The sequence below is a fragment of the Seriola lalandi genome, unplaced genomic scaffold (genome assembly GCF_002814215.2).
Source record: "Seriola lalandi dorsalis isolate HSWRI2012SDOR001 ecotype SW California unplaced genomic scaffold, Sedor1 jcf7180002054288, whole genome shotgun sequence".
NCBI classification, from domain to species: domain Eukaryota; kingdom Metazoa; phylum Chordata; class Actinopteri; order Carangiformes; family Carangidae; genus Seriola; species Seriola lalandi.
The window spans coordinates 283,375-310,971 of NW_019524841.1; the positions used below are offsets into that span (position 1 = coordinate 283,375).

At 40.6% G+C, this 27,597-nt stretch overlaps 2 protein-coding genes across 2 annotated transcripts; both read left to right on the plus strand.

The window, feature by feature from the left end:
* Positions 1-1,032: 1,032 nt before the first annotated feature.
* prcp (prolylcarboxypeptidase (angiotensinase C)) lies at positions 1,033-14,841 on the plus strand. The gene is made up of 9 exons (XM_023405866.2): positions 1,033-1,714; positions 6,260-6,400; positions 6,484-6,585; positions 6,932-7,113; positions 7,574-7,731; positions 9,471-9,643; positions 12,852-13,019; positions 13,139-13,326; positions 13,775-14,841. The coding sequence occupies exons 1-9, from the start codon at positions 1,535-1,537 to the stop codon at positions 13,995-13,997; spliced, it is 1,515 nt and encodes a 504-aa protein (XP_023261634.1). The 5' UTR covers positions 1,033-1,534; the 3' UTR covers positions 13,998-14,841.
* A 429-nt stretch (positions 14,842-15,270) lies between these two features.
* Positions 15,271-20,321, plus strand: fam181b (family with sequence similarity 181 member B). The gene has a single exon (XM_023405879.2). The coding sequence runs from the start codon at positions 18,517-18,519 to the stop codon at positions 19,477-19,479; it is 963 nt and encodes a 320-aa protein (XP_023261647.1). The 5' UTR covers positions 15,271-18,516; the 3' UTR covers positions 19,480-20,321.
* The last annotated feature ends 7,276 nt before the right edge of the window (positions 20,322-27,597 follow it).

The following is a 27,597-nucleotide window of genomic DNA, read 5'->3' on the forward strand; positions in this document are numbered from 1 at the left end:
AAAAACGGCAATATAAACCTACTGATCCTACCGGTCAAGGCAAAGTATAATATCCACAGTAACTGGCATGTGTCAACCAGGTCCATGAGACACACATCTCATGGCTCCCACACAACAGAATTAATTATTGCAATGACACAAATATGGGCTTATAGGTTGCCGGCCACCTGGAGGCTGGGGTGCAGCACCTTAAGGTGGGTGTTGCAGCACCCTTAGCCTAGGCTACTTCCAACGGCTGTGCCTACAAGAGCTGTAAACTTTATATTTCAATACATTGAATTCAGTCACTAAAACCCAGTAAGGTTAACATGAGCTAAGTCAAATGTAACAGGATAGACGTCAGCATGTAGCAGAGACTGGTCGGTCACCCACATGGTTAACATTATTTTACTACATATTGTCATAAGTAAACACATCTTCATGAAGCTCAAATTTAAGTTTAGCTTGGTGGCAAGAGCACATATCTACAAGTTTCTTGCTCTACATCAGTGCTCCACAACCATGCATAACTACTATTTGATAGAAGTTCAATTTCATAGACATACAGCACTTATCCTGTATAGCTAGACATAGCGGCATAGATCACACAACCTAGTAACCGTGACTAGTAACATTACAATATTGATGATGCATCATATAAATAAATAATCAAGTAACCAAAACACCCATATTTCAGTGCAACAAATATAGAAAATATTGATCATACATTAAAGTTTGACTAACATAACTACATAACATGCAGCTCTATAGGAAGAAATTTGAGATATTAAGTTATTATTTTGAGAAACTTTATTTCTATTTAGGGTTTGTTTTTCATCAGTGGCAGAAATGAGCTTCTATACATATGCTTGTGTGTGGCCTGCAAATGTTTTTAGAACAACACATTTTTGAGTGAGTAACACTGTGTAGCTTTAGTAAAACTGATAAGAGTCAGAGCAGCTGTGCACGCTGGGAGATCAGACAGTGCGGTGAGTTCACTGACGCTACGGGAGGTGGAGTGTGTGAGTGTGTCCGACTTGACGCCAGTGTTTTTTTATCGTCCAACCCTGCAGTCACCGGCTGTTCCCGTTAAAGCCGAAGTCGAAAACGAACGCAGGCTTATGTCTTCGCTCGTTAGTGATGGCCGCGTGACTTCGGAGCGTTTCTAGCATCAGCGTGCACACGTATAGAACTCCGTCTCCCAGCATCCCTTGCGAGCGTATTTATAGTAGGAACCGTCTGCTGTATCTGCTGACTGCTAGCCGGCTGCAGTTGAATTAAAGTTGTTCAAAATGTTGGGGAGACGTTGAACCCGATGTTTCCTGTCCAGCAGCTGCCTGCATCTGCTCTGCGGCTGAATGTAGGTCACATGCTGGCAAACAACACCTCTCTGGGTTTGCTGACAGGCGAGTCTCACTTCCTTTTTTTGACGGGACAGGTCTCCTCTTCCCAGCTCAAGCAAAGACAGAGAGAGAGAGAGGGAGAGAGATCATGCGATCTCATTATCATGTGCTGAAGATCACTTTGTTGTGAGCTGTGTTTGACAGAGGCAGCGATGAGGGCTGGAGGCAGGACGGGGGCTTTGGACAGGGCTGCAGCTGTCTGCATCCTAGCGTTGTGTTGTGGCTGTTTACACGTGATCGCCCTCAAATCACAACTTTTCACCAGGCTCGGTGGGTCATCTTACTCCACTGAGACTCCCATCAGCTATGAAACATTTTACTTTGACCAGCAGGTGAGTTTAAAAATTCTCAAATTTTTCACTCACAATTAAGCCTACTTGTAAAAAGTTAATATAATATGGGTACTTTTTCCCACTGGTTCCTTCCTCTTTTACTTCTTTCTCTTTCACTTCACTTTTTAATGTTTGACTTGCAAACTAAATAACTGCTGAGTTTATGGGTATGAATGAGTAAAAATCCAAATAAATAAAAGTGATCCTAATATTTGGCCTGAAACATCTTTTGATGTAAAATAATAAAACAACCGATAAAACTGGTGTCATAATGACAAAAGAATATTTAAAAGAAAACCATGAAGGAGTGTTATGTGAAAATAAGATTGATATTATATGATGAGTACTGGCTCATTTTAGTTTGCTCACATTATTATTTACCTCTATATTACCATTACCTGGCTTCATTGTTAGCCATTTACTTATATCTGCACCACTTGCTCTTTCTAATGTGTTCAATGTACTTAATGCCGTGGAAGTTGCTCATGTGTTGTGTCTACAGACAATAGGTGCTTCCCTCTGGCTTCCTGTAGTGAAGGGAAAACCATCACAATTGGCTCTGTTCTTGCCAGCAGAACTGTAACTATCCCTCCTGGCTCCGTGCCTAAAAAGGTCTCCAGGGCCCAGTGAATCTGAAAGACTTTGCCTCAGGGGGGGGTTTGAGAGGTCTTCTGTCAGCCTTTACATTTTCCATTTACTGTTACTTCATGGGGAATCAGATTGCATTGTGTGTGTTGTCGTATACAGCACAGCAATCACGTTTAGTGACTTGTGAACCTGACTCACACAATCACAAGGCCGTGCTTTTGTCTTAATGACTCTGCTCTTCCTGCAGTCAGGGATGTTGTGAAAGGTAAACGAACCAGCTTCCCCACATTTAAAGGACAGTATTCATCATTTTGGTGTAAATCTGAATAATTGTTATGATTAATCATTAAATAAACATTTTAGACAATGAGTGGAGGTCCCTCTTCACCCTCATCATGTACTGATTAATTAGCTGTATCACCTACCATGACAGTAAACAGTGTGTAAATTATAGAAACCTAGCACAGTAGTGCATTTAGGTGCTCCATAAACTGCTATATCTGTTCTCAAGATGATAATGCTAGAGTTTAAAATGTCAGGATCACTGAAAACTTAACTCTTGCTGATTTTTTTCTTTTATTGTTTTGTGGTTTTCCCTCAGATGTTCTTCACTGACTCTGATATAAGTCAGTGTCTTACAAGATTTTTAACAGAGACTGAACATAGTCACACCTCACAGTCTGTAAATCTGGGCATCAGGTATCTATCTGTCTGCATTTAGCCTTAAACTTTAAACTGTGTTGAACATCTGAGCCTGTTCCCCTGCCAATTTAGACATTGGACATTCTAAGATCCATGCTTGTAGCCGTCAGGAAAAGACAATCCAACACACAAGGAAGTGGATGGAAACAATCCCAGATTCTTTTGTATGAATTAGTGAGAGGATTAATGAGCTAAACATTTTAGAATAATGCACAGATTATTATTATTAAGTACATATTGGAAAAGTGCTGATTATTAACATTAGCATAGCAATATTTAGAGCTGTGATGATTTGTTGATTATTGCTTTGATAATAGATTCATCATTTAAGGCATTTTTCAAGTAAAAATGCCAAAGATTTGATGCTTCCAGATTCTCAAATGTGAGGATTTGCTTCTCCTCGTCTTACATTTTAGTAAATCTGGTGTCTTTGTTTTTGACTGTTGGCCAGACAAAACAAGGCGATTGTGTCACATGGAGCTCTAAGAAATTGTGATTTTTTTTTTTTACCATTTTCTGATGTTTTATAGATCAGACATTTAATCGATTATTCAATAAAATAGTCATCAAATAAATCAACAAAGAAAATAACCATTAGTTGCAGCTCTAACTGTTATCTTTACATACTATTAATAGTGTTTGTGCACTAAACAGTGTTTGGATTTGGGGACAATGCTCCACACCTGGTCCAACCCACGGCATCCTGCCTAATCAGCCAAGCTGACAAGAAGATAAAGACCATTTCCTCCCTTCTGACGCCCATTGTCTTGTCTGATGTGCTTTTTTTCACCCAATCAACAAGAAACTGCTTCTTCTCCAAATGTGCAAAAAAAAAAAAAAAAAAAAATCAAGAAAAAAGAATAAATCCCTGTAATTCACTTTTCAGTACCGGTAGCAAGTCTGCTGTTGTCATGAAATAATCATCAATCATGCAACTTTTTTCTCCACTCTGTGTGAGACGAGCTGCTGTGAAGAGAGCACCAAGTAATCCAGCAGTTGTCCAGAGGAAATCCTCTGGACTGCATTCTGCCTCCAGACAATGAATGGAAGTGTCCTCTCGCATCCTCTAAATTAACTGCTGTCGTTTACTGGAGCTTGTACTGCGTTTTTTTCCCCCCGCATGTGTCCAATTTATGGACAACAGATGCAGCTCTCTCTCTCTCTTGTGGAATAGTTCACGTACTGGTCCAGTAGATGTACAGTATGTGCAGTGAATTTTAATTGGAACAAACAGTGCTCCAAGTTGTGCAAGCACTAACCACATGGGGGCACTGTTTTATCAGGGTGTGGATCTGTTACAAAACCGCTCTCGTGGGTTTTGTGATGTGCATACTGAGTGGGTGCAAGTGATAGAGTACTCACCAGGGGTCCTTTTGCTGAAGCACTTGATACATTCAACCACTTTAGTTTTGGCATATATATCACAGTTGTTTATTAGAATATTTTTCTTTTAGTTTTAACAGAGCTTGGATTTCAGTTACTCAAGAGCTTCATTCCCGCAATCAGGCATCTACCATTCAAAAACCTTGTTGTGAAATGAAAAATAAGAAGTCAAAGTAACTTAAATGGCTTGTTCACAAAATTCCCACTTTACACTTCAGACGATATAACTGACACTTATTTTGCCGCTAAACTGCCGAACTTTTCCTTTAAACTGTCTCATGGTCCCCTCGCACTTAAAAGCGCTGCCAAGCGCTAAGGAGTCGAGGCTTGAATGAACACATTGAGGCCCCGGCATCTTTTTGCTGTCATTGGCTCATAAAATTGCTGCCTCCTTTGTATCCACTGAGGAGGGAAGAGAGCAAGGAGGGGGGGAAAAACAAAACAAAAACATTTTGTATTAAGTGCCGGGGCTGTTTCAGGGGTTGGACAACTCAGTCGCCTCATGGGGTTGTCTTCTCTGTGAAGTTGTTGGTTTCTTTCTGCCTTTGTTTAATAAAGAATACAGGAAATATAGTTGAAAGGGGAAGATACCCCAGAATCCCTGAGGTTTGATGAAAGGATATCTCAGAGCTCATCTAAAGTGGAACTAATGTGGCATCCCTTAAACTGGCTCCAACATGTTTTAATACAAATTGGGGCTAATTACCCCCGAATCCAACCTCGGGACTGTCATTTCAAAACGCCATAGTTGGCACAGGGCCAGGTATCCGCTGATCACACCCACCTCTCAGAGCAGTCTGTGTGGACTGGACTGCATCCTCTAAAATGCTCTGTTGATTTGAACATCAGTAAAAATGATTGCCGCAATAGCTTTTCTGTCAATTAAAGTGTGACCATTGCACAAGAGACGCCATCTTTTTGGATCAAATTTTACATTTTCTGCTTTATGTGGCAAAGGGAGATACATCCCTAATTTACACTTTGAAAGCTAGTCTCAGTAGGGAAGCTTGTTCTTCAGTATGACTGTATAATATACACTTAACTTCAGCCTCAAAAGGCTTTGAATCAACACCATCTCTGACAGACTCAACAGAAGCTGAATGTTAGAAACTCCACAAAGGAAGAGTGTATCACAACCTTCACATTACAGGTACCTCATGAACGGGTAAATCATTGTTTATGTCAGGCAGTAAAAGTCACATGCTGCAACATAATCATTAACACAGGAAGCAACTGAGTTTATGAAAACGCAGTCTTTATTTTGTGGAGTAACACTGACATACTGAAATTCAGGCATTATCCAAGTAAAGATTATTTTAGTAATTATTTGTTATGTCACAACACTTTGTCATACTTTTTTAAAATGTAGAAATTATTCCTGTCATTACAAGTCAGTACATACTCCTGCTCTCTCTATGAGACACAGGCTAACAATGATCTCAAGCGTGATCTCATTTGTTCAACTGCATCAAGGTTTTCATTAAAAATGTTTAACAATAACACATGGTGCCCTTTTAAGGAAGTTTCTTGGTTGCACATTTCTACAGAAAAGCAGTACATGCCATATATGTCCCTACATAAAGAGTGATGTCGCCATATATGTCACTTTAATATGCAAGTTTATTAAAACAACATGCATATGAAAAATTGTATATTTGTATATATGTTTTTCAAATTAATTTCTCATTCATTTTAAACATGTCTATCTTCGCATTTTGGGAAAGTGGTCTCAGACATATATGACGGGCTATATTTATGTAATAGTTCTTATTCTGGATACGTTTCATTGATGTTTGTGATCAGTTTGCGTACATGAACACATTTAAGATTATATAGTTAGTTTATTTAGTATTATATTTTTATTTGTTTCAGATTGATCATTTTGGATTCCTGGAGGAAGGCACCTTCAAGCAGAGATACCTTGTTGGTGACAAACTCTGGAAGCAGCCTGCAGGACCGATTTTGTTCTACACCGGCAATGAAGGCGACATCACCTGGTTCTGCAACAACACTGTAAATATCTCCTCTGTTCACTCGTGTTTACACTGCACACAGTCCTCAATATAATTGAACACCTACCTTTGTTTTTTCTTCAGGGCTTCATGTGGGAAATTGCGGAGGAGTTGGGCGCCATGCTGGTTTTTGCAGAGCATCGTTACTATGGAGAATCCCTGCCATTTGGACAAGACTCTTATAGTGTAAGTGAAGATGCAGTGTCACACAAGGAGATCACATCTAAGTCTAATTAAAATCTGATTAAGTATGTTTGATTATATGTTTTTTCTCTTATTTTGGTTTCAAGCCAGTAACTAACAAAAGCAAATCTTATACCTTAAGACTGTAATGGCATTTTACCTGAAAGCAAAAATGATTCAGCAGATGCAGACATTTCCAATTCTATTTGTAGCTAAAGGTGTTAAAATAATTACCCGCCAAAATAAATTTCACTTACAGGGCCAGAGAATAATTTTACATGCATGTGTATCAATCTTTTAGGTGATGGCCACCTAATTGTGGAACGATACTTGTCATGTGCTTTTGCAGGACAGCAAACACCTGAACTACCTGACCTCAGAGCAGGCCTTGGCAGATTTTGCAGTCCTGATTCAAAACCTGAAGAGCACTTTACCCGGAGCTCAGCGCAGCCCTGTCATCGCTGTTGGAGGTTCCTATGGAGGGATGCTCTCTGCCTGGTTCAGGATGAAATACCCCAATATAGTTGTTGGGTAATGTATCAGTGTAGTTGTGAGGACCTGCAGGTTAAATTTACCCAAATGTGCACTAGTCATCTTTGTTTGTTTGCAGCTGTAATCAGTAGAAAAATGTAATAAAAAAAGAAAAACATCTTCCACACCAAGAAGTCACATAGTGGTGCATTCACACAGCAGCTTCATGTTTACCTAACTGGTCATTTCACACCAAAGGACTTAAGGGAGTCTGTAATAAATACCAGATGTTCATTTGAGCCGTCATGGTGAATCTGTGCAGTCTGTTTTACAAGAGGCACTGCAGTAGTATGAGACATTTGGTATCAGAGTTTGCATCTGCGTTCTATTGACTTTCTCACTGCCTTTGTAATCAGTACGCTCCTATTGCAAACACCTTACACAAATGTTATTCACAGATCGCCATGGATAAGGGATTGAGAGAAAATCTAAAATGGTTTTGCTTCTTCCTGTATTTCAGAGCTCTGGCGTCCTCCGCACCAATATGGCAGTTCCCTGGCATGGTGCCATGTGGAGACTTCTACAAAATAGTAACACAGGACTTTGCCGAAAGTGGCTATAACTGTGACGCAAACATTAGAAAATCGTGGAAGGCTATTAATAATGTCTCTTCCACTGGTAAGTCGAACACTCACAAGTTGATTTATGCGATCTGTCACATTATAGGAAGTAGGACTTATTTGAATTATTCAGAGTAATAAATCAATCATGTTAAATCTTATCTATGAGGAAGGCTCCTGGATTGTAAGAATTTCTTTCCATATGGTCCACATTTGTTAAGTGGTGCAGTCGTCTATTAAAGCCTGAAACCAGACAGCTGTTACTTAAACCTGTAGTGCCACTGGGTATAAACTCTAGAGTCTCTCCACAGAGGACAGATTGTGAGAGAGAATATGTGGATCCATTAAATTTATAACCTGCATAACTCAGACTGTCTGAGTTCTTCAGTCTTCCACTCAGATCTGAAAAAGAAAATGTGCCTTAATATGATCCCCTGGTACTTTTTCCATGATCACAATCCTAAACTATAGGAGTAAGCTTCATTGAATTGAGTAGCACTTTTTATTCTTGTCATGCCACTGGAAATAAATTTACACAATAAAAAAAAAAAGTCGATACCACTTTCTAATAAGGCATTTACAAAGCGTTTATAAGGTGTAACTGATAGTTTGATTAACTGTGAATCAATCATTTACTAATGCTTGATGGGACAGATATAAGCTATTCATAAGAACAGTTTCAGGTTGCTAAGTGATAGGAAATCCTCCTCCAGCATTGGCATACATTATAAGTTAATGTATAAGGGGACTTTCTGATGAGTTTAATAGTAAAAAGACAGACACAGTGTCATGCTGGAGGATGATTGTCCCAACCTGGCAACCCAAAAGGTCTAATTAATGGCTTATAGCCGACAAAGCCATTAGGTACAGCTTATAAATCATTTTAAAGTGTCTTATTAGAAAGTGGTGCCAGTGGTGCAAATCTACCCACATCCAATATTTTCAAAATGCAGTTTGATAATATCCCGAACAGAACTGTCTAAAACCAAGAGAGGAAATACTCCTCATGCTGTAAGGTTCTGATTATTAGTGAAAAATGTTACTCCAGCCACAGACAAAGCATTTATAGGAGCGAGGGCACAAAGAAGCTACACTGAGAATTCCCAACAATATTGATCAATATCACATAGCAACTAAGCAAGCAGTGAGACAGCATGGTATTTGGCTAAACAGGGCAAACATGCTGATGTATCGTTTTTTCTATCACATTAACCCAGAAACCTTAAATAAATTGATGATGGTTGACACTTTGTGTCATTGAAGCATCTGTCCCAAAAAACTTGAGATTCTGGGAACTGGCATTAGAAAAAGATGTGCAAAGGAAGTGATAGTTGAAAAAGGAGGAACCAATCACTGACTTGGAATAAAAGAAGAAATGTGCTGTTTGATTCAAATTTGATGGTTAATATACAAAGTATTTCTTCATGTTCTTCATGTTTTTTGTCACCACTCTTTTCTGAAAAGTCGATACATGATACTGAGTTTTTCTGTGCATATTTTAAACTAAATGAGTATTTGCGTCTGTACTGGAAAATTACATTTCAGCACCCTGTCACTTTTTTATGTTTAACCAAGGTAAAATAGTGATCATTTTACTAGCATTTTGCAGCTAAAGCTCCCATGAAGCTTTATATGCTGTAGTCGTAGTACAACATTGTTTTATCTTTGTTTAAAATGACAATTTCACTGTAAAACTTGAGTAACCAGTAGTGTTGTAGATACAGTAGTGAACATACATGATAACATGGATAATGCAGCCTTCAAGGAATGACTAATTTTTTGTTCTCTTGTGACAAGCGGCTGGTCTTCAGTGGCTGTCAGAAGAATTCAGCTTATGCAAGCCTCTTAAAAACACGATTGATGTTATCGCCTTCAAGAACTGGCTTCAGGAGACTTGGGTGAATCTGGCTATGGTGGACTACCCCTACGAAGCTAACTTCCTCCAGCCCCTGCCTCGCTGGCCAATCCAGGTACAAACAGCCGCTAGTTCAGTTCTGTATCTTAAGAGTCAAACAGTATTTCTAAAATGAGTTGTGGCAGTCGGGCCAAAACAATTACTAAATAAAAGAATAAAAGTTTTTAGTTTAACTTCAAATTGATTTACTGTCTAAAGTTTTTACTTTATTGCAGCTTTGGATTTTGTTTGTCTTTGGTTAAGCACCTGATTTGGCCTGACAGCCTGTCCTTAATTGAAATGAATGCGTGTTTCAGCCGATTGTGTTACAAGTGTTTGTTGTGGTCTTCAAGCTTTTGTTTACAACAGCTGTCAATTAACTTCATTAATATTCATAAGGATCTAGTTTCTTTTGGATTTTAAGTATTCTTTAGATGAGCAGCTACAAGTAAGCCACCATTCTTTTCTTCTCCCGTACCAATAGTCTTTTCATTTGCACACTCCGTCAGATCTCTGAGGTGTTCCTCTTAGGACGCTCACACGGCACCACAGAAAGAGGACATTTGCCCAGTGCAGCTCATGAGGCCATTAAACAAAGGTTCACCACTCTCATTTGAATGGGACTGTAACAAATACTTCACTAGACACTTGATGTGAAAAAGTGACCACAAGTAACTTGCCAAAATAAAAATAAATAAATAAATGAATAAATAGATCCAGTCATGTAATGTGGCTAACGCAAAAAAAAAAACCAACAAAAAAAACAACAACTTTTAAACATATTTAAAAACTCTTTCCTGTTGTCAGCGTTACAAAATAGCCTCTGTTTTCATGTAAAACAGCTTGTGACAGTACAGCGGCTGTTTTCCGGAGGCTGATTGACTTGGGTGAAGTGTATTCTACCAGTCACCTTGGCATGTCACGTGCATAAACCAAGCTCTGCTATTGACCCCACGACTCTCTGTTTGGTGCTTCAACACCCCTCCGAGTGCCCCATACAGCACTCTCAAACCAAAACTTTTACTAGTCTGATACATTTTTTTGTTATTTGTTTATCATTTAGCCACTGAATAGACCCGAGAGCATCGCGTTAGATGAACAAACACTAAATGGTCATTTTGAGTTTTTTTGGCTCTTTGCCTTTAATGTATGCGACCCCTATGGGTGGTTTAAGCGGTTTAGGCAGTGGGTGCAAAGAGGAGCTTTTTTAATGACAAAGCTAATGTGATTATCTGAGTGAGTGTGAGAACGGGGTATTGAGGGCTTAGAGGAGGGAAATCTGTTGGCAGAGATGAATGTATAAGCCTAATCCTATCTGAAAAGTAAGGAGAAGATGCTTTGGAGCAATTGCAGTGTTTTTTTTTCACGGTATAAATCTTTGGTTGGACATGTCTGTGGCCCTCCTCATCCATCGACCACCAACTCCTCCCCAGCCCACAGACAAAAGCCTTAGTAACAGACTCCACACTAGTGCAGCTCCCCTCCAACGTCCAAACAAGAAAGCCCAGTTTCCCTGCCCCACAAAGAGTGCAGAACAACAGCCACGGCCAACTCCGCTGCTGCAACCATAACAACACGCAGCGAAATCAAACAAAAGCTGAAACTCAAATATTTATCATCCATGCTATTAATTCTGAGAAATCAACCATGGTCAGACAAAACAGTAGTAATGAGAGCAAAACCTTTAAATTTTCACTCATTTAGATCATTGGCTTTAAGTAAATGGACGTTTGTTGTTTTTTTTTTCCTCTTGTGCCAAGATTAGAGCAATAAATTCAAGTTCATTCCAGGGAATTTCATATGCAAATCAGGCGCCACCACTTTTTATGTGGAAAAACACTTTATGGGCCACAAGAAAGCAATCTTCAGTCTTGTAAACAACTTGGATATACAGTGGCTTTAGAAAGTATTCAGACCCCTTCACTTTTTACGCACTTTATTGTGTTGTACATTTAATTTTAATGGATAGAAATGCTATTTCTGCCAATCTACACTCAATAACCCATTATTTAAAATGAAAATCAAATTTATTAAAAAATCTCTTATCTACAAAAGTATTCAGACCCTTTGCTGTGGATCCAAATTGTGCTCTGATGCATCCTCTTTGTTTGAATTCTCCTTGAAATGTGTCCAGAACTTGACTGGAGTCCACCTGTGGCAAAATGAATTGATGGGACGCAGTTAGTTAGAAAGACCGGCCAAACTGAGTAACTGGGCAAGGGAACTGACCAAGAACCACACAACAGTGACTTACTAACAGAACTTTAGAGGTCTTCTGCAGAGATGGAGAACCTGCTGGAAGTACAACCATCTCAGCAGCACTTTATCACCCTCACAGCAGCCGTCATGGTACCTTGGAGTTTAGCAAACAGCGTTTAAATTAGAGAGCATGAAGAAAAAGATTCTCTGGTCTGATGAGAAAAAACTGAACCATTTGGACAGAACTCCAAACACTATGTCTGGCGAATACCAGGCACCACTCATCACTAATACTAATACTCATACCATCGATATGATGCAGCATGTTGGTGGCGGCATCGTGTTATGGGGTGGAGCTTGTCAGCGACGAGGACAGGGAGACCGGTCAGAATCAAGGGAAGGATGAATGACGTCAAATACAGTTAGGCCCTTGAAGAAAACCTGCTCCAGAGTGCACGCGACCCGAGACTCGGGGCAACGGTTCAGCTTTCAGCACGACAAAGACCCGAAGCATACAGCCAAGAAAGTGCTGGAATGGCTTCGGGACAAGTCTGAGACCGTCCTTGAGTGGCCCAGCCAAAGCCCAGACTTAAACCCCATAGAACATCTGAGGAGGGACCTGAAGATGGCAGTTCACAGACACTTCCCATCCCATCTGATGAAGCTTGAGAGGATCTGGCAGGAATAATGAGATGAACTGCCCAAATCCAGGCATGCAAAGTTTTGAAGCAGTAATTGCTGCCAGAGGGGCTTCTACAAAGTACTGAATTAAATGAGATATTTCAGTTTTTGATTTTAAATACATTTGCAAAAATGTCTAAAAGCATTTTTTTTACTTTGATATTATGGGTTATTGAGTGTAAATTGATGTTGCAAAAACTGATGTGCAGTTTTATCCATTTACAACTGCAAAAAGTGAAGGGGTTTGAATCATTTCTGATGCTGTAACTAAATTACATATCTTCATTTTTTTTTTTCTCTCTTTAATATGTGAAGCATTCTCACCTTGCCTAAACTGTCATGTAATCACAAACTTGTGATTAATTCTGCGGTGTTTTGTTTTGTTAATGTGCTGTGTTTTAAAGGTGGTGTGCAAGTATCTTGGATTCGATTCCGCTGTGTCTGACTACCAGCTACTGCACGGTGTCTCTCAAGCCGCAAAGGTCTACTACAACTACACCGGAGACTCCTCCTGTCTAAACACATCTCAGACAGCAACCGGCAGCCTCGGTTATCTCGGCTGGACTTACCAGGTGCGGTAGCACAGGGCGCAGTGATCAGTCATGTCACGCTGAATAAATTGGCGCACAGATGTGTCAGTGGGCAGCTTTTACCTGTATGAATGAATATGTGTTCAATCCCTCATCCCCAGGCCTGCACAGAGATGGTGATGCCCATGTGCACAGATGGCGTCCAGGACATGTTTGAACCAGGGGAGTGGAACTTCCAGGCCTTCTCCGATGAGTGTAACGCAATATTTGGTGTCCGGCCACGAGCCGACTGGGCAGGCATAGTCTACGGGGGGAAGGACATCGCCTCTCACAGCAACATCATCTTCAGGTAAACAGACCTCGGCAGAAGGTTCTCTGTGTTTTCTGGGTTTGTCTAGTGCAGCGAGCTCAATTAAAGTGCAGATTCCGGCTGGCTTTTATTTCAGGCAAATTAAGAGCAGCCATCTGTGTAGCCACAGGAGGTAGACAGACGTCTGTAAAATGTAAATGAAAAAGCTGACTGACTCTGGTGTAGCTTAATCACGAACACTAAGGTCGGTCATATGAGGGTAAATGCCAGTTAGCAGCTCTTGTCATGCGATAAAAAAAGTCTGGTAATAAGCAATTTGATATGAGTTTTCAAAGCAACGTTTCATAATGCTTTGAAAACTCGAATAAAATGTTTCAAAAATCAAAACACGTGCTGTGAATACTGACATGTTGGCACTAGAGTGTACAAAAGACTATGCCTTAGTTAGTTCAAGTGTCTGAGTGAATATTCTGCCGTTGTGTCTCAGTAACGGAGGACTCGATCCGTGGTCGGCTGGCGGAGTGACTGGCAACATCACAAATTCTCTGGTTTCCATCATGATTCCTGACGGAGCCCATCACTTGGACCTGCGCTACAGCAACGACCACGACCCTCCCTCAGTCCGTGCAGCCCGAGCGTTAGAGGTGAAGTATTTTCAGGAGTGGATCAAACAAGCTAAAAAGGCCCCTCGGACTGCATCAACCCCTTAGTCTCTAGGAGCAGCAGAACGTTACCAGGCTAGGATATCCATGATATGTATGGTGTAGCTTTAATATGCATGACAGGGTGCTCTTTCCATCATTCCACCAAAGTTTGTCCTCTTTTAATCAGTGTTGGGGACATTTTTTTTAACATTAAATTAATAAATTTCTAACATTTTTTTTTTTTTTTTAACTTTAGCTTTAATTTTCAATATCACTCTTGATTTTAGTAAGTGTGTTTTTTTAATTTTTATTTTAATCACATATCTAATCTCAGTGCTGGAGTATCAAACTACAATTTTCACACTCCATTTCTTTATGCCAAACTACACATTTCCAAGGGCTGGGAGACAGAAAGGTACTGTGTCTGTTTGTGAAGTAAAAAAAAAAACAAAAACGATTGATCACAATGTAAGTCTGTAAATATCTTTGTTTATTCATATCATCACATTATCATCATCATCATCAAAAGACTCAGATCATCATCATTTTGTCTTTCCTCACATGGGAAGTTTTGCCAAAAACCCATTAAGGTCTCTCTGCCTCCAAGCTGGTGTTTTTCTTCCTTTCAGTCAGTGTTACAATGAGGGCTACACTCCCTGTTATTCTCATCTCTGATGTTGTTTTTGTCATTTAATGTCATTGTTAGTGTTAAGTTCTGTTGTCACTCTGCTGAATAGCCATTGTTGTTATTCAGGTGTATTTGTTCTTTCAAAATACGTTTATATGGTAATATTCATCTTAACACTTAAAGAAGTCTCAGGAGAAAAATTGGCACCAAATACTTTTTTTTTTTTTTTAAAGCTTTCCCCAGAGTGATATTAAACTTGATTTGTTGTTGTTCACAGAAGAACAGTGTCCTCCCTGCTTTTTAAGTTTTCTATTTGCATCTTATACTCAAATTATTTACAGGCTATCGTTCTCAGGAACACATCCACCACTGAAACTGAAAGCTACAGACAATATTGATATCCTTCAAACAGTCTTTTACTCATCTGTGGATGTAATGTTGTTCTGTCGAGCTGACTCTTCATCTTGTTTTAGGAACTCTGAGGCTTTTAAGTTGCCTCCACCTAGCAGGAACAATTGCGTGTGCTTGAGATTTAATAAAAACCCAATCGGAGGAGGCCAATAAAGTGAGTGGTGGGAGGTTATTGCAGCTACGCCTGCTGACCTCACCCCTGTGGACCAACCTGTGGGATTCCCCCCGGCACACATTCATTCACTGGCTGCCATTAAAGCTCTAAATTGCAGCACCAAGGCAGCCCATAGACCCTGGTTTGTTCCCCCCTGCTAGTAATATTATTAATACAACTCCTGGGGTGCCAGATAAGTTGAGAAGGGGTTGATGGAAGGTTAAGAGCAAAGCGGTGAGGGGATGCGGGAATCGGCAGGGACCAAGAGGCCTTTTGTAGTTCACCATGAAGTCACAGTTTCTTTCTTTATCTTATTTCAAATGTCAACATAAAAGGCTCAAATGTCATGAAAATACTACGACTAAAACACTGTGACTGCAATGAAAATGCATCTTCTTTCTTTGTAATTTTCTTTTAACAGTTCCAGCCTATTCATCCCCCCCCCCCCTCCTCTTTTAAAGCAAAAGTTCCTGACATGACATGACTTAGTGAAGCAGATGGGGAACATGTCCTGCACTGGTATGTGGTTTGATTTTCTACCAGGAGGCTCAAAGCCTGACTTCTCAACATTTTGTCACAGGCTTGACTGAATTTCAGAAACATTGCTAAACATGGGGGAGGATGGGGTCTCTGCCACTAAATGCCCTCCTTAAACTTTTCTCAGGAGTTTGAGAGGTCATTAATTTCGTCAGCCTTTTCTAAGTCTCTGACACTGGCCATCAATCAAAGGTATTATTAGTATTCGCTCGACCCCAAACTCTGCGTATGTCCCTGCTCAGACAGGGACCACACACTAGTAGGAAGAGATTAAGCCTGTGTGTGTCACATCACGTTGCACTGAGCGCCCTGCACCCTTGGGGTTGGGTGCTGCTGAATACGTAAATGCTCTGGGACAGAGGGCGTGGTGGTAATGTTTAACAATATCTCAACAATATGGATCTGTGTACTTAACAACTTGCTGGTTGTGGGAAAAGTCACAGCTCATTACAAATGATTTTCTCTTAATTAAACTTCCCCCAAGGTCTTAAATATAACGAGTTTTTAAAAAACAATCCATAGTTATAATAAACACTGGTCTATTATAGGAATTTAATAAATAACTTAACAATCAACACTTAAAGTCTTGAGAATAGAAACAAGTCAGAACCTCCTGGGTTGTGCTCTCAGTTTGTGTATTTTTTTTTCCGAGCTACTCCGCCGCAGCCCCTCCCCTCTCGCCTCCTCTCGCCTTCTCAGCCTTAATGCAACAATAGAAACTTGTTTCCGGGATCTGTGCGTCAGGCTCTGTGATGTGAATGACCCACCAGCACAAAAGCCAAAGCCCCTTGACTAGGAAAAAAAAAAAGAAGGGGGGTGAGGGTGGTGGTGGGGGGTATGGCTGCCACGACTGTGATGATGTCACTTTGCCAAAATTGTGCCGCTTGCAAAGAGAAGGAGTCAGAATCAGTTTGGGCAGGCGTTAAAAACTCCTCCACTGAATCCACGGGATGTTGTGATATTGCTGCTGCTGACCTGCATTTCCCTCCACTTTACTGTAATTAACCAGAAGTTTGAACTGCTAAAAAAAAAAAAACTGTGCCCGCTGAAATGAATACAAGTGAATCATGGATTCTTATTTTTTCATTGCCAGCTGTATAAATAACAAGATAATCTTTGTTTTGTAACCATCTGCTGCTTTTAGATTTGAGTATGGCTGGATTTCTTTTCAGTCATAGACTTGTATTGGGCCACAGATAATTAGATCAGTGCTATCAGTTTCACTGTCCCTTTTCTGCCCAGGGATTAACATAAGAAAGATTTTTTTTTTTTTTAATGGCCTCACTCCCTTGCTCCCTGTTTTTTTTTTTTTTTTTTTTCCATTCCTCCAACTCTGAAATGAGTCACTGCCTCACCTCAACTTGCACTTTCATAAGAGGAGTGATCTCCTTTCAATTACTCCACTGCAGTATCTCTGAAAAAAAAAAACAAACATAAAATACGAATAATAAACTGAGGTTTAATGTGGGCAGAGGATGGGACAGATAGAAACTAGTGTAACAGTTGGTTACACATTCATGTTGTATAGTTAACCTGTGTCTAACAGCCCACTCGCTCAAAATTCACTTGAAACGCAATTGAAATTCCTCTTAAATTGGGATAAGTGTTGGCAACATAACAATCTGGCTCTTGTACACATCCCTTATTGTATTCAGTGCTGGCCAAGAAACTTCCTGTAAATACGTTATTGTTTACAACAGAAGTTTCATACCCAGGATTTCTTAAGGTCAACATTTCTTCTGGCACACTGAGCCTGAACTGCACTTTATTCCCCTTTAATTTAACAGCTCCGGCAGCTTTTCTAGTTAAATCGACTGTTCATTATTGAGACCCATTTTACGAAGGGGCTGTGAGGTGCAATTTAATGAATCTCTGGCACAAAGCTCCCTTTCACTGCCGGGCAAAGAATAGAGGCTATTTAGACCCTGTAGGGCTTTATGTCAAAGGCAGCCCATAATAGTTGTCAGGCCAGGGCAGAAATTCCCACTGGCCTGGGAATGCACTAGAAATCAACTTTTGCCATGAGCAGATTAAGACACAAGCAAGCAGTTGGGAAGATTCTCCCAGATAGTGGCATCTGTTTGGGCACAAAGATTTTCCCACAGAAAGGAAGCCGTTCTCCTCATTGTTTAGCCTTGTTTTTTTTTTTTTATAGCTGGGTTTGTTTCAGTGTCTAATTGAACAATAATTACAACACAAGATAACTTCTGTTTGGTAATCCACACAAGAAACACATATGTAGACATGATGATTGAATAGTGGTTTAAATGGTTTTGAAAAGCAAGTAGGAATCCCACGGATAATAGAGATTTATGTTGGATACTTAACTCTGAAGTCTGCTGTATTTTTTATTGTTTAAATGTGTTTGTTTGTTTTTTTTTTAATATCATGCATTTGTATAACAGCAGAAATACTCTATCCAAGATTTTAACGGCGTCTCTGCTCACCGTTACAGTAATATCCTCTGGTTTCATGAGAGCGTTCTTGGTTCAGAGCACACACAAACAGTTAAACTAGAGGGGGAGAGTTCTGACAGAAGTTATTGTCTTCAGCTCAGCAGGGAATTTCAGACAAATCCCTCTTAGATGCAGGTGGTCGGGCACAAGCAAAGAGTTAAGTCCTGCGGTCCCTTTGCCCCTCCTCTTTGATGTTCTGACATCATTAGTCCAGCCCCCTGTAAGATCTCCTTGCTCTCCTCAGAGCCCGTCACTTCTACTCTGGAATGTTTACAGGAACTTCATGAGCAGCATCAGGACCAAGCGTTTGTCAGAGGGAAAAAGACATGCTCTGAAGAAACTTTTGGTTCACGGATCACAGCAGATGCCACAGGTGTAGCCGCTGGGCTCAACAGAGTAATGGCTGTTCAGACTGCAATCATGAACCCTCAGTTCATGAATTTCTGCTTCCCTGGTTCTGTGATGGAGTATGATGTGGAGAAAAGTCTGGATGGCAGTCTCCTGGGTGAGGCAGAAAATGACGAGGACTACAAAGAGACCACTCGGGACTTGCTGAGCTTCATAGACTCGGCCTCAAGCAATATCAAGCTGGCTCTGGACAAGCCAGTGAAATCCAAGAGGAAAGTCAACCACCGGAAGTATCTACAGAAGCAGATCAAAAGGTGCACTGGCATTATAACACCAGGAAATGTAGCAGAGGCCCCAGTTAAAAGACAAGGGTCCCCCCTGGCTCAGCCCAGCCCTTTGCAGAGCAAGACTCTACCTAAGCGTGATGGGGTCCAGGCCAACTTACAGAGCAAGAGCTTGGCAGCCCTCTTCAGCCCTGTGAAGGATATAAGGGGTGAAAAAGCCAAGAAGCCACCCCTGAGGCATCGCAATTTGCCCCCCTCTTTCTTTACTGAGCCTGCCAACTGCTCCAAAGTCAGCTCCACATCTGGGATGACGCTGAAGGACTTGGAACGAGGAAATCCTGAAGCTGCAGAGTTCTTCGAGCTCTTGGGGCCTGATTACAGCAACATGGTCAGTGACCAGGACCTTTATCACAGCATGCCTCTCCGGGTGCAGCCAGAGATGGGGGGCCCAGATCCCGCTTCCTACGATGCTCACCATTTAGTTGGTGGTCTCCTCTACTCGGAGCCCTGGACTAGCTGCTCTGGACCCTCTAAGAAACAAGGGGAGAGCCTGCGAACGGGCCCGGCCCAGCCTCCTGTCTACTGTCACTCTGAGGCTGCTACTGGGCCCATAGAGGACAACGCACTGTGCACTTTGGCCTTCCCGAACTTCTTCACAGACTGCTCCATACCTCAGGTCACTTATGATTTAAGTGGTGGTTATAACAGAGCTAATTATTCATCTCTATGAGAGACTGACAATTCTTTCGTTAAGAAGTGTCAGTAAAAAGCAGATAAAACTGCAGTGACAAATTTAACAGTAGTACAAGAGAGATTGATATGACTGTATCTTATTTGTTTATCTGTTGTGGAAATGATATTGCAACATTTCTATCATCCTTGCTCAATAGAAATGTGTGTCATGGGGCTTTCCCCCCTCAAACAACAGTTTTTCTTTCATAAAAACATGTCAAAAGCTCTTTGAAATTACTTGATGCCATGTACATTTCCGATATGCCAGTTTCATTCTCTGCACAGTTCTGTTTAATGTTTCACAAGTTGATATGATTTTCTTTATCTCAGGCAATTTCAAATGGCATTCTGAACGAAAACACATCTGATGTTGGGTATTTTTCACCAGAGTACGTGACTCTGTTCATCAGAATGGAGCTTATTCATTTGGAAATTTAATGAGACATTTCATTACATTTTCATATCTTAGAAAAAAAGGAAACACACTAGCTGCAGAGATAGTTGTTGGTTTAGTCCACTAAGCATCAGTTATTGCTCGGGAACGGTATTATAGAACTGTTTGTCACATTTGACAAAACATGCTGCAACAATATCTCAGTGAGGCACTTTCTTCAGTCATATTAGTAATGATTCTGTGCAGAGACATAGAGGGGGAGACCCATTTTGCTGAAATGATGATTACAACAATGTGCGATGCCATATTTGTTTTACAGCATTTACAGCTCAGAAATGATTTTCAGTCGGCAGATTTTACCACTTGTATCCATTTTTCTGGGAAAAGCCTTTAATGTATCTAGCTATTGCGAGAAGACAAAATAAAGCTGGTCTTTATTACTGTGACCACAGAGTCTGTTTTTGTGTTCATCGTGGATGTTGAGGTGTGATGATCAGAATACAAACAGGTACATAGCAAAAGCACTGCATGGAGGAAGGTGTGTGTGTGTGTCTGTAAAGTACTTTTATACAGTCTGAAGTAATTTGCATGAAATCACACAAGAATCTGGCAGGATGGGAATAAATAAAAATTGGGACTCCTGTATATTAGAACACAATCCAATGCAAGTGTCCTGCAATAAACTGTGACAGAGTCAGTACACAAACAATAAAATAGTGCTGTCAGCAAAAACACAACAGTTTCAGTAGTTTTACTGCAGGGCTGACATATTGCATTGCATCACATTACACAGGTGTTTTGTTCTAATCACAGACAGTATTTAAATGATGTAATATGTAAGATTCAAATGTTCTCACATAGGTTGGTAGAAAAGACTATATACTCTAAATATAATGCTGAAAAACTTGGATTTCCAGTCTCATTTGTTGAGAAAAAAAAAACCCTTAACGATATTGAAATAACTATTCATCACACAGGAAAAATGAAAACACCAGGAGGGAGACATTTTCTGAGCAAAAGAAAAAAACCCTTTAAGCATGCTGAACAAAGATTTCAATGCTGCATGATTCATTTTGCATTTTTTCTGGGACCAAGAGCAGATTGATACACTCAAAAGGTTTCAAAAAATGAAAAGTTCATGTAAATGTTAAACCTTTTAACATCATTTAACTTAATTGAGTTATTAAGTTTTCAATAAACTCCACTTTTTTCCCACTGAGGAGCAAAGATGGAGCAATTGGATGGATGGATCAATTTCAAATACTTTTACTACCACACCATTGCACTTGGCCATTTGGTGGCTAAATGTAAATGTATGGGCATCGTGCCAATTGTTGAGGATTAATTTACTTCCTGCGGTGTTTAAGTTAAGCTGATTGTGCATTTAAACTTGAAACCTCCCACATATAGGCCCAACCTTCTCACAGGAGATCACTCCCTGGAGACTTGGATTCATGGCCCTACTAACAGTATACATTATTATCTCCCTCTGCTGGTTGTGGGGTTCATGCATTTACCTTCTAACATGGAGGCAAACCTCATCATCCTGGCTCAAGTATCGTTCTAAAGTCTGCATGGTGAGCTGATTGTACGAGACTGTTGCCTAAATGTTTGTGACGAGGGTCAGTCAAACTAAATCTGCATTTTAGGGCCTTCAAACCAGAGTACATTTTATGTAAAAGCACTGAGAACATACTGGATGTTGTCACGTAAGAGGTATTCTAACAAGAACATTATTTTCAGTGACACAATGTGAGGTTTTTCCTGTTTCAGTGTTGGATAGACACTCAGGAAGAGGAATTTCAAATCAAGAGAAGCCCTCAAACTGACTTCGCTATGTAAATTTTAAATTACGTATACTTTCGAAACGTTAAGAAATACGACTTTTTTAGACCTTTTAGTTGACTGATGCATGACGTGTCTCGGCACTGCACTGCGTCACATTAGAATAGTAAATGTGAACGCACTCACACTGAGCTCTGTCCAGCAGGATGCAGTTGTTGTATACACTTGTACTTGGCAGCTCAGATGCAGTTTACTGGGGGCGACGTGCCTTAGCTTGTTGTTGAAGACGACAGGAGCAGTTTTCATTTTGTTTGTGCAATTTATTGACCCAGAGCTTACACTCCTCACCCTCGGTTTTCAATCAAGAAAAAAATACAAAATGGCAGAGGATCACAAATGCAGTATGCCTGTCAGCGCAGTATCCGCAGGCCCACAAGCAGTCGCTCAACAAACACACTAGATGGCAGTAATGTTCCATTGAAAACCCAATGTCCACCACTCCCATCCAGACAGAAGGGCACTTGTATCTGATGTATGAGATTATGTGTGCAATTGTAGCCTTGTGTGGTAAGAACTGAGTGGCTCTTTAGTTTTCTGTTGGTAAAATGAATCGGACCTGAAGTAAGTAAGTTGGAAGGGATGAATGGTTGTAGACTATGATTTTCAATCCATCAGTCTTTGTCAGAATTGGTTTAAATGGATTCCCACTAACGACTGTTAGGATGCTTACTCCTGTAAGCGTATTACATGATGGTGTTTATATTCATTGTACTATGTGCTTATGTGCTCTACTTTGAAGCTAGTGTTGTCTGCCAGGATTTTTTTTCCCTCTCCTCCTACATGCTTGTCTTTGTTTGCAGGTTGGTCAACACTACCCTATGTCATTCGCAGGAGAAAACAATATCTGGCAACCTACAATACAGCAAACTACAGACACATAGAGCATATGGATTTTCTGTCCCTGAGTTGACACCAGCTGATACATTCAGATTAGGCCCTACTGATGGAGCCACAACTGTATCCTGCTTTGATTTATGGCACAAGGGAGTTGCAATGTTTGTCAAAGCGATTAAAAAGATCTGTGTTGGCACAGACCGGAATAACAAGAGCCAGATATCCAGGTAAACTAGACATTCAGGGGTGTAGTGCTATTTGCACATAAGTGGGCCCACATAAAATTTATTGGAAAGATAACAAATACTGCAAACACCTGACCTATTTCAAATAGTAAAACACTGCCATACTCTAAAAAAAGTGCGGTCATGGTCCCAGCATATAAGTCCAAGGCTGAATTTCTTTCCCAGTCTGACTTCGGAGCCAATACTGGTCAGGCTTTACCTAGATGGAGAGACCTACAAGCTGCTAAAGGGCTCCATCTTGACTTGACTTGGAACTGGCTTCTTTTCTTCCTAATGTAAGTAACTTAATGTTTCTTAAGTTACATGTCTGTTTTCTTTAGTGACCGGCTACAGTAGACATGATAATGTTAGTTTACTTGCTGTTACCAGTGTTATGAATGTGTTTGGCAAGTATTGCTATCACTAGCTGGAAGCATTTGTTTTGGTCTGAGATGCTGGTGGTCTGGTGCGATATCTAGTAGCAGTGACGATTGTTTGCAGAACCTTTAACAAAAAAATTCTGCATAAATGGAATATATCAAATATTTTTAATAATGTCTTTTACGCTATTGACAAAAGAAGCCGCAAATGCTTATAAATGCTTACATGAATGAAATGCTCACAAGAAATTTAAGAAATTCAACTATGAACACAGGATGATTCAAAATAGTTAAATATTAGTGCTTATGAGTTATTTGAAATTAGAAAATCATTGAACACTTTGTAGGATTGAGTAAATAGTTCACAAATACTGACGTGGTGCCTCAGCTCAAAAGCTACCGGTAACTTAAGGTAGAATGTTTTCTTTCACGTTACTCAATGCATGAGTTGCTGTCAATATGACAATTTTGACCATTCTCTTGCATAAGTGATGATGATTTAGTGCCAACTGAAATTATTCTATTTCCTTGCAGCACTGTATGTATGGAGTCAATGTACAGCAGATTTTCTGTGATATTGTATGTGATGTCCTGTAATGCAAAGATGTGTATATGCAGATGATATAAGGTGTTCTATATGCACAAACCGAATGCAAACACAGGACCATGGTAAAAAAATACAACCAGTACTGAGATGAACTCCAGTAAAGTCATATATTGTACAGCTGTTTCCTTCATTGTGCTACGTTGGGAATTACTGGCCCTCTCCCTGACCTTTCACAGCTAGCCCTCATATCTTGTTAACACCATCGGGACGGAGGCACAGTGCCAGATGATATTCACAAACCTTTATAGCCTGACATGAATTCACTGACATGAAACTTTTGTCTCTGAGCTCAAGTCAAACAATAATTTTTACATGTTTGTTTTATGGAGGGCAAATATTGTGAAAGAAAGAATTCGCATATATTCTATTGAAGCATGACATTACCATTATCTAACTAATTACTTTGTAGGAAAAATTAAACAGACTCATGCTTGGTTTGATAAAATTAGCTGTGAATTGTTCGTAGTATCAGCTGATTAATGTTTATCTTCCTGTAAAGATTACATTAGTGTTTGAAAGTTGAATTTTATTTTTGCAAATTTGCCAACATACACTCTAAAACAACATATCTTTCAGGAGCCAGTATGTCCAAATAGTGTCCATCAGTTTATTTCTATGTCCTTCCTAAGATTTCATACACCTCAGATGGGTCTTTTGTCAACACCAAACTCTACTTTGAATCCTTGACTTCAGAAATGTTGTTTCATCATAAAAGGTGTTGTGCTTCCAACCTTCCAAGGACCACCTACTGCAAGTTCTTTAAGAACTGTAAACAAGGTCAGTGCAGAGAGACAAACTTAGAGAGTGTGACTTAGTGCACCCTGTACACACAAGGCCTCAACCAGTGAGAGCAGTTAGTATCAGTAAGCATTAGTTTTAAGTTAATAATGTATCCATATCTGATCCTTTTCTTGTCTATGGAAGTTATATTACAAGAAAAAGGCAATTTGCTTACAGCACAGAATGTTTTTTTTTCCATATGCATTTAATGTATCACCGCTTTCTATTCAAGTTTGCATTCATTTTCAGCAGCTATGATGCACTGTTTTCCTCCTCGGGCTGTTGTGGGTATGCTTGCTTACATCTGTGTGCTTTTTGTCAGTGTGATAACAATTGCAAGCTGTGCAGCTGACAAAAGTCTTGGCTAGATTATAGACAATACTGCTTCATATTTTTCATCTCCAGCAGATGCTGTATTGATAGACACTACTCTCTCATGCAAATGACATTAATAAATAATAGTCTAAAAGACATTCCTTTACTCAGATGACAGGTTTTAATAGATGCACTTGCTCCTGTTATGACCCAAAGAAAGACAACTTCTTTTACCTCAGCATGGTTGAATGGACAAACCTGAGCCACCAGAAGGGTGCAGGAAAGCCAAATGAATATGTCACTATTGTAAATTTAATATGATATCTTAAATCTGTAGGATGGGCCTGATGACAGATTCCAATGTGGAGGAGGAGTTGGAGGAGTATTTTTCTCACCTTAGTACTTACACTAAACACAGACTACTGTACTATTAATTGAATTACAAGTGATTCATTAATATTATTTCTGACAGGTTTATGGAGGCTCGAGCGCTTCAGGGAAGTGAAAATTGAAAAAGAAAAATATTGTTTCCATCCATCTTTTGCTGCTTATCCAAGTCAGGGTCATGCTTGGGGGAGCTGAGTATCTGAGGCATGTTTTATCCAAGGAGCTTCCTCTCCTCATAGTTGGTCATGCTCCATCAGAGCCACAGCTAGAAATTTTGTGCCTCCTGACAACAGCTAAACAGAAGCTTTAACACACTGAATATCTATTAACCCTGAAATGTTCCAGGGACCCAGTCCAGCTCTGTGGCCCCTGAATGATTCAGGATTTCCCACAACAAATAGTGTTTCAATGCTCTGTAATTCTTCATTTAGCTATGTGCTCGCTCACCTGGATGGGCCACGCCTTTATCCGGGACAGAACCACTTTCTGTTGCAAAACCTTTCACAATAACAGCGATGGTTGACATTAGAAGTACAATACTGAGCACATGCTAACACATTCTACTGTGCATTGATTTTTTTAACTTTATTAATTTCCTGTCTTTGAATATTACAAACAGGAGAGAATCCTGTTAGAAATTGGAACTATTTCATACATTGACATATACAGTGTATCTAGCCAATAGAATAGAATACAGAAGAATATAGAATTTTTATTTGTGTTTTTTTTTTTTTAATAAGCATGGATGGAGCAAGGAGAATGTGAGCAAGCGTTCACGTCACATTCACACCTATGGACAAAATAGAGTCGCATCGCAGAAATATGAAGTTTGATAACTGCTTTTTTCAGTGCAGCTTCTTATAAACTAAACAAGTCATATACTTTGTTGTCACAATCTGCCCTTCTTGGACTTTTTGTAGAGCTTACCATTTTATTTTGAAATCTCATACCTGTTGGGCTGTTTTGCTTCCTGCCCCTTTTCTGCCTTTGTGATTTTCTGCTCCGCGTTAATAAATTTCACCTGTGCCTCATGGTCTTCCCCTCACCAAAGTATTTAAAAAACCAAGAGCCTCCGCTGCACCACAATTGACACCCAGCCAAACCCTGAGTTGGCTGTTCCTGTTCCTCAGTCTGTTCTGAGTCCAGGGTCCTGGCCAGTGCTTCATCTGTTCCTGCCGACGTTCTGTCTGTTCCTGCATTTGGGGTCCTGGTCAACGTCTCACCTGTTCCTGAGTCTGTTCCCGAGTCGGGGTCTCAGCCAACATCTCATTAGCTCTCGAGGGTGTTCCTGACTTGGCAGACATCAAGTCGGCTCCTGATCCCCAGTTGGCGGTCCAGCCGATGCCAGCTCTAGATCTCCAGACTAGATCTCTAGGCTGCGGCCCAGCTGACACCAGCTCTAGATCTCAGGTCTGCAGGCCAGCAGACACCTGCTCCTGTTTACCAGTCTGCCATCCATGCCGATGCCCAGCCTGACCTGCAGCTGCCCACTTCCTGCTCTGTACTCCAGCGGCCTGCCTGTCCTGCGGTGTGCCCCGACATGCAGCTGAATCTTATCGAGCCAGCTGCCTCTCCTGACCTCCAGTCTCATCAGCCTCCTGCCTGAACTCCAGAGGGGATCCAGCCTCACTCCCTTGCCCGCACCCTCCTGCTCTGCCGTCTTAGGGAACCGGTCCTCGCTGTCGGCCTCCTGCTCGTCCCTTTGAGCAGCCCTGCCATTGCCAACGCCCTCTGGAGGAGCTCATCTTGTCTGTCCACCCTCTGGGCCACCCCCCCCCCAAGCGACACCGCCAGTTTGTTTATTTCATTTAGTCTCTGTATTCTCCTCACTCCTTGTCAGTTTGTCTGTTTTCATTCCCAGTTGTGTTCCTTGAGTGAAGTATCCTGTTTATGTTCCTGTTCACGTTCCTGAATTTTTTTTCATGTGTTTTTGCTACCTGAGTTTGGATCACCTGAGTTTGGATTTCCTGAGTTTTGCTTTTTGTTTGCCTGCCTACTTGGACTTCAGTTTTTACGCTCCTTTGCCTGTAAACCAGCTTTTGTTCTTTACCTCACTACATCTGCCTTGTGTGTGTCTGCATTTGGGTCCATCCTGCCTGTACTCGTGTTGCTACCAGCAATTGTGACACTTTGTATTTTGATGCATGAGAAACGTTAATTTGTTTTCATCGTTACAATTCCTTAGAATTGCTTGACATGCAGGAAGCAGGACAGCAGGTATCGGCATAGAGCACAACAATGGTTTCAAACACATTAGCAATTAGCAATGTCTCTTTTAATATGATGCAGTCCAAAGCCACTGCACTGCCTGATGCCTCGCCCGACTGCTCCCAGATAAAACAAATCATGA

Bases quoted from the DNA above. Each gene is read 5' to 3' on its own strand.
- prcp (XM_023405866.2), top strand. From the start codon at position 1,535: ATGAGGGCTGGAGGCAGGACGGGGGCTTTGGACAGGGCTGCAGCTGTC. The intron at 7,732-9,470 runs GTAAGTCGAACA...TCTTGTGACAAG, and splicing joins TAATAATGTCTCTTCCACTG to CGGCTGGTCTTCAGTGGCTG. The intron at 13,020-13,138 runs GTGCGGTAGCAC...CCTCATCCCCAG, and splicing joins ATCTCGGCTGGACTTACCAG to GCCTGCACAGAGATGGTGAT.
- fam181b (XM_023405879.2), top strand. From the start codon at position 18,517: ATGGCTGTTCAGACTGCAATCATGAACCCTCAGTTCATGAATTTCTGC.